At 41.0% G+C, this 5,688-nt stretch overlaps 1 protein-coding gene and 1 non-coding gene across 2 annotated transcripts in view; both read right to left on the bottom strand.

Annotated features, from left to right (window-relative positions):
• Positions 1-1,024: 1,024 nt before the first annotated feature.
• Positions 1,025-5,688, bottom strand: part of Nipal2 (NIPA like domain containing 2) — a 64,827-nt gene continuing 60,163 nt past the window's right edge. Inside the window, exons 10-12 of the mRNA XM_010619570.2 lie at positions 4,441-4,504; positions 3,246-3,340; positions 1,025-2,017 (exon numbers count right to left, since the gene is read on the bottom strand). Coding sequence (XP_010617872.1) covers positions 1,905-2,017; positions 3,246-3,340; positions 4,441-4,504 — 272 coding nt within the window. The 3' untranslated portion in view covers positions 1,025-1,904. The remainder of the gene's footprint in view (positions 2,018-3,245; positions 3,341-4,440; positions 4,505-5,688) is intronic.
• Positions 1,127-1,234, bottom strand: LOC117285050. Its single transcript, XR_004516064.1, has one exon. It is a non-coding gene; the product is annotated as a U6 spliceosomal RNA (small nuclear RNA).

Below are 5,688 nucleotides of genomic sequence, written 5' to 3'. Positions count from 1 at the left end.
TTTCCCAGTCTTTGAAAATGGTTTCAAGATTCACCAGAAATGTGTATTTTAAGGAAGCAGATGAATTTCTTAGCGGAGACTTCTAGCACCAACATGCTGTACCCATTCAGCAAAACAAGCCATCAACCGTACGACTATTGTATCTGAATGATGATACACTTTCCACGGTGGCAGGAATCACTGTCTGGGGCTCAGAAGCCAGACATGGTCTCTAGGTTATTTTTCACATGTTCTGACAAATTCAGATCTCTATCTTTTGTGGCCAGAGTTGGTCAGTCTGGCCAGGAGTTCAGATGTTGACAAAGAACAAATTAAAAGACTAAAGCAGTTAAAACAACCATCTCACTAGCTCTGAGTTGAGCCCTCTAGACAAGTGCAAGACAAGGTGGCTGGAATAATATTGGACTGGTATGTCAGGAGTGATCTGAAGGTTTTGGAATGTCATTAAAGACAGGGCTTTTTATTTGGTTACAGGAGAGGTTTCCTCTTTTCTCATTTAAATATTAGGCAGATTATAGACAATAGACAACACTGTATAGTTTTCTGCATAGACATGTGATTAATTGCAGCAGAAAAGCCAGCTGGGGCCCAGGAACACTTGGACCTCCTCCCTGACGCTGGGCTATGTTCTATGTCCACGGATTTAAATGGCTGAAATCTAGTTCTCTAACCGCAACTCTCCTTTCCTAGAAGAATGTATGAAGCTTGAGACAATGACTTAGGGAAGAAATAGTATGTAGTGCAAATATCACTAAGAACCTAAGCCAGGCATAGTGCACAAGCCTGTAATCCCAGCTATCTGGGAGGCTGAGGTAGAAGGACCTCACACTCAAGCTCGGGATGGGCCACCAAGTGACTCAGTGAGGCTCTGTCTCAAAACAAAAATAAAAACAGGCTGGGTATGTAGTGCCCCCTCCCCACGTACACACACGCACATACCCGAATCTAACTGCAATTTTTGAGACTTTTGTTAAAAGTTAAAACCCCTGTTAATTATAAGCTTTATCACAGTTGAAAGTGCAGGACACAAGTTTTTCTTTATTTTCAGTTCAGGGACAATAGGATCATATGACTGAAGAAAACGTCATCATTCTATAGGTTTATTAGGAAACAAATATTGGCTCTAATTTTTTCTTAATGTTTCATGGATCTGCATGTCATCCTTGCACAGAAGTCGTACTCATCTTCTCTGTATTTGTTGCAGTCTTAGTAGATGTGCTGCGGAAGTGAGTACAGTCCAATTTCTTGAATTTGCCAATTTTTAAGCTTAAAAAGTCCAAGAGCCAACATATTTGAGCTTTGGTACACACCATCATTCAGTCCGCTTGTAAATTTTAATTTTAAAGAGACCTTTTGTTTTCAAAGGAGGATTTTAGTAGGGTTAGTTTTCAAAAAAGGTAACCTGACATTCTAATTTTGGAATAAGAAGGTGAGCTTTATATGGGAGGTTCATAAAAGGTGTGCTAGAAAAACAAAACAAAACAAAACCAAAAGCTCTCAAACCTTTCAGGACTGAGCATGTGGGACTAAGTGTTTCTTTAAAGCCAAGCACCATACTCTACAAGTCACATAAGGAGCAGCGACCTATGCTTTCCACGAGCAAACTGTGAAGGCACATTTTTGTGTGACATTCCTGCAGGAGCAGCCAGGCTGTAATTAAGATCTAGCCAGTTAGATGATCGCTAGGGAGAGGTCCAGGGTATGGGGAACACTTTGAATTACATTCCATGCAAACATTAGACTGTCAAAGCTTAGGGAGGCTCTGATTGTCCGTAGTGGGGGAAGGACTGAAACGAATGCTCACACATGTCAGCACGAAATAGCTGCTGACACAAATTGAACATGTGCAATTTTTGAAAAAGGTGGTATCGAGTAACAGGCCAACAGCTCTCCCTCTCGGCAGTTTAGACCTCTTTCTTCTCTCCACTTTGGCTCTTTGTAGAGTCACTTCCATCAGGCAAGGCTCCATAGGATAAGCCATTTGAATCTGGTTGTACTTTGTCCAACATTTGTTTCCCTGTGGAGATAATAACATGAAAAGATCTTTTGAGCTCTTACAAAAGAAAAAGTCCTAATACTCTCTGTTCAATCTAGGCCTCATTCTACTCCTTTATAAAACACCATGTGGTCACCCTCTAAACAGAAAAGATAAACATTAAAGAAGAAAAGGCCCTTGGAATTCCATGTTGCTTGATAATGTGGTCATGTGCTGTACATGTGAGGGGTGGAAATCAGGTTGGCTCAGTCAGGAGTTTCATGTGAAGAGTTCACTTGCTTTGTGAAATGGAAGAGTTAAAACAAACAAACAAACAAACAAACTTTATTTACAAACAAGCCATCTATAAGGCACACCCTGTCACAAACGCCATCTTGCATTGAGTGCTCTTAGCAGATAAGATGGCTCACATGGCAAAGAGAACAAGGAATCCACATCCTAGAGCCATCATCTTTCCGTTTTACGGATGGAACTTTAATGGTTTTTGCTTCCAAGGCATGGTGCTAACAGAATGGTGGGAGACGGGCCGGGGATTTATCTCAGTGATGCTGCTGCCTGCAGAAGGCCCTGAGTTAGATCCCTGGTACCAAAAAAAAAGAAAAAAGAAGAAGAAGAAGAAGAAGAAGAATGGGGGAAGTTCTGGTAACATCTCCACTCTTGGAAAACTTCAGGTCACCCCAAATCCCTAGCAAAGCTAGAGACTGCTGGGGGTGGATGGGTGGTAGGGACCCAGCAGACTGCTTCATGACTGAGTGGATTATTTCTCAGCGGAAATGAGAACCAGAGAGATGATGCATATTGGCTTAGTCTGGATGAGTGAAGCAGGAGGAGGGGAAGATGATGTCCCAGGCCACCTCATTTCTCCCAGGAATGACGCTTCTTAGCTGCTTAAGCTCAAGTCCTCCAACCTTCCTTCCAAGGCTTCTCCTCACAGTGGGAATCCAAGCAGCCGGTCCGCACGGTTTTCCCTACCCTCTTACACTTTAGGGAAGCCCAAAATAGAAATCCCCTAGATCAAGAAAACATTGTCAGTTCTTTCACAGGCCCAGTGTTCAGTGCAACACTGACATTCCATAGCTCAACATTTACACTGAAAACATCACCTTTGGCCTCATCAGTAAATGTACTTTTCCTGAGAGTAAAAATTATGTTTTATATTAACTTAACACCCCAAATAATGCCAGCAATTGTTCGTGTATAAGGATAAAGCTTTCTATTATGAATTGCAGGAGGTATATGTATATTTTACCAGGAATATTTCCAAAATCAATAAAAGACTGCTGCAGATGTTCCTTTTCTCGATTTCTTGTGACCAAGAACACGCCAAGGAATGACAGAAAGCACCTGTAACAAAAATATTAATAAAGAACACAGGAACACTGAAATAGCATATGGTATTAAATAACTGAGCTCCATATTCTACATGATGACATAAACTCCATCAGTTTTGTTTATCCTGTTTCTCATGGTAAGTTGCCTAGAACTTGTCTTAATTACTGCAGCCAATAATATCTATACCCAGAACCAAGACTTGGGCGGCTTCCAATAAATCTCTGCCCCAGGTTTTTACCATCTGGACAATAATTCAGGCTCTAAACCCTTTGGGTAGACACTAGGTCTCGTTTTCTATCCATGCATGCCCAGGCCCTTTACTGGCATGCAACATGAGTGAAAAAACAATTTATTCTTTAATTTTCTAAGAAATCTCGTTGTCCTTGGCCATAAGAGTAGTCATAGTTTCCAGACCCCACAAGCTTGGCCTCACCCAAATGTCTTATGAAATTGAGTTCTCAAGATAGATGGTTTCCTTCGCTGAAAATAGATGATGTTCAAGTGTGCACAGCAGTGGCCACACTGAACAGAGGGTCAAGGAGCAGCTTAGCATTAATAGAGGGCCGGCTGGTGCCAACGGAAGCGTCTATACACCGGTGAGACATTGTTAAGCTTCTGCTCTGTCTTTGCCAGCTATGCCAGCAATGACGTCCACCAAATCTCTGAGGGCTCAAGCTGGGCACACTAGCACAAGATGGGCATACTACTAACCTGAGGTTATTAGGTCCAAAGCTAAGGTTCAATTCCAGCCTTGGCCTTTTACTTTGGGTGATCTAGAAGGCATTCGTGCTCCTAGACTTCAGGTCTCAAGTTCTCAAGCGTGTGGTAGGTCTGATATAGTATGAGAAGGCTATGAGGTGGCCACAAGGCCTGTGGATTTATCCTGACTTTGGCTAGAACTGAAAATCCCCTCAGAGGGGGCCTGAATCACAAAGCCAAAGACACCGAACCCCATATAGGGTGTTAAGTTGAAAAATATGTTTCTTTTAAGAGTTTAGGAAACTGATGATTCTTACATTATTTCCAATTTTCTACACTTCAGGTACAATGCCAAGAATCCTATATAAAAGTAATAGAATTTAACATACCTTACCTCTGAGGCATTTACTCACCCAAACAGATATATAAATATGGTGAGAAAAGCAGCACCAAGAAATTCCTGATAAAAGATGATACCTACATAGAAATAGAAGACAAAGTTAGGATAGGAGTATTTACGATACCACACACTGTTAAAAATTATGTAAATGTATTTTTTCTATATAAGGTTACCCTTAAAATGCCTTCAGTGGTTTAGCTAAAAAAAAAAAAAAATTGCATGCCATACTTACATTTAAAGCTATTCCAAAAAGAACACAGACTTGTAGACTCTACATAATATGATTATCATTATTTAAGATTAACATAATTGACATAACTTTTGCAAGCAGAAGCTCCTTACCCAGTCCTGGATTTCCCCACTGGAACATACAAGAAAACACAACTCTAGACCATTTCCCAACTACAGGTTTAGGTCAGAGGTCAGCAAGCCTGGTGTGAGAGGGTGATCGCTCCTGTCATGGCTGGCTCTATGGTCTCCTTTTGTCTGGGGTCTGCAGGCCTGGCCATTTGCCCATGCAGGCACTGGATGAACACTGGCCACTGTGGTGTTGCCCCAGCTCTGTTTCCTTCTGCCAACCCCACCCACCTCCTCCTTCTGGACTTTCCTTCCAGGCACTGGAAATGAGTACACATGGTCTCCTCTGAGGAGCTGCTTCTCTCCCTGTTGATCACCATGATTTTTTTCTTGTTTTAATGATGATCTAAGGCCTTTGTAGAATTTTAATGAAGACATCTTCAAATTATGAACCACCTGAATTAGATTTCTAGTGTATGTGGTGTTAGCCTTTCTAGCCAGTCAACAAATATATCTTGAGTGTCTTCTCCGCACCACGCGGGAGACTCTGGTGAACAGGCTAGAGTCCTGTTCTCAGGTTCAACCTTACCTCCTCACCTACAGAATGAACTTCTTCCGTGAGGGAGCCAAACCCCAGTCTCATATTTGTCAGATGAATGAACATTTTGGAAGCATCTTCCATCTTATTGCTTACTTCTTTGTAATCATTTTAATGTTTTCATGTTATTCTACGGACGCACCATATTATTAATTTCTCCATGAGCATTTTAAGTTGTTTCTAAAAGTAGCAATGAGCTGCTTTGTACATTTTCCCCTCAGTGTCTTAGGATTTTTCTGTCATTAGAATGGGTTCCTAGAAGTGAAATTTCTTGTTCAAAGAATAGAACTATTTTTTTTTACTTAAAATAACAGTAAAATATATATGATGTAAAAGTTACCATCTCACTTTTTTTTTTTTTTTTTT

Source organism: Fukomys damarensis, unplaced genomic scaffold, assembly GCF_012274545.1.
Source record: "Fukomys damarensis isolate Sample0158 unplaced genomic scaffold, DMR_v1.0_HiC HiC_scaffold_5, whole genome shotgun sequence".
In the NCBI taxonomy this organism is placed as follows: Eukaryota; Metazoa; Chordata; class Mammalia; order Rodentia; family Bathyergidae; genus Fukomys; species Fukomys damarensis.
The sequence above is the reverse complement of the archived record's forward strand: the minus strand, read 5'-3'. Positions and strand labels throughout refer to the sequence as shown.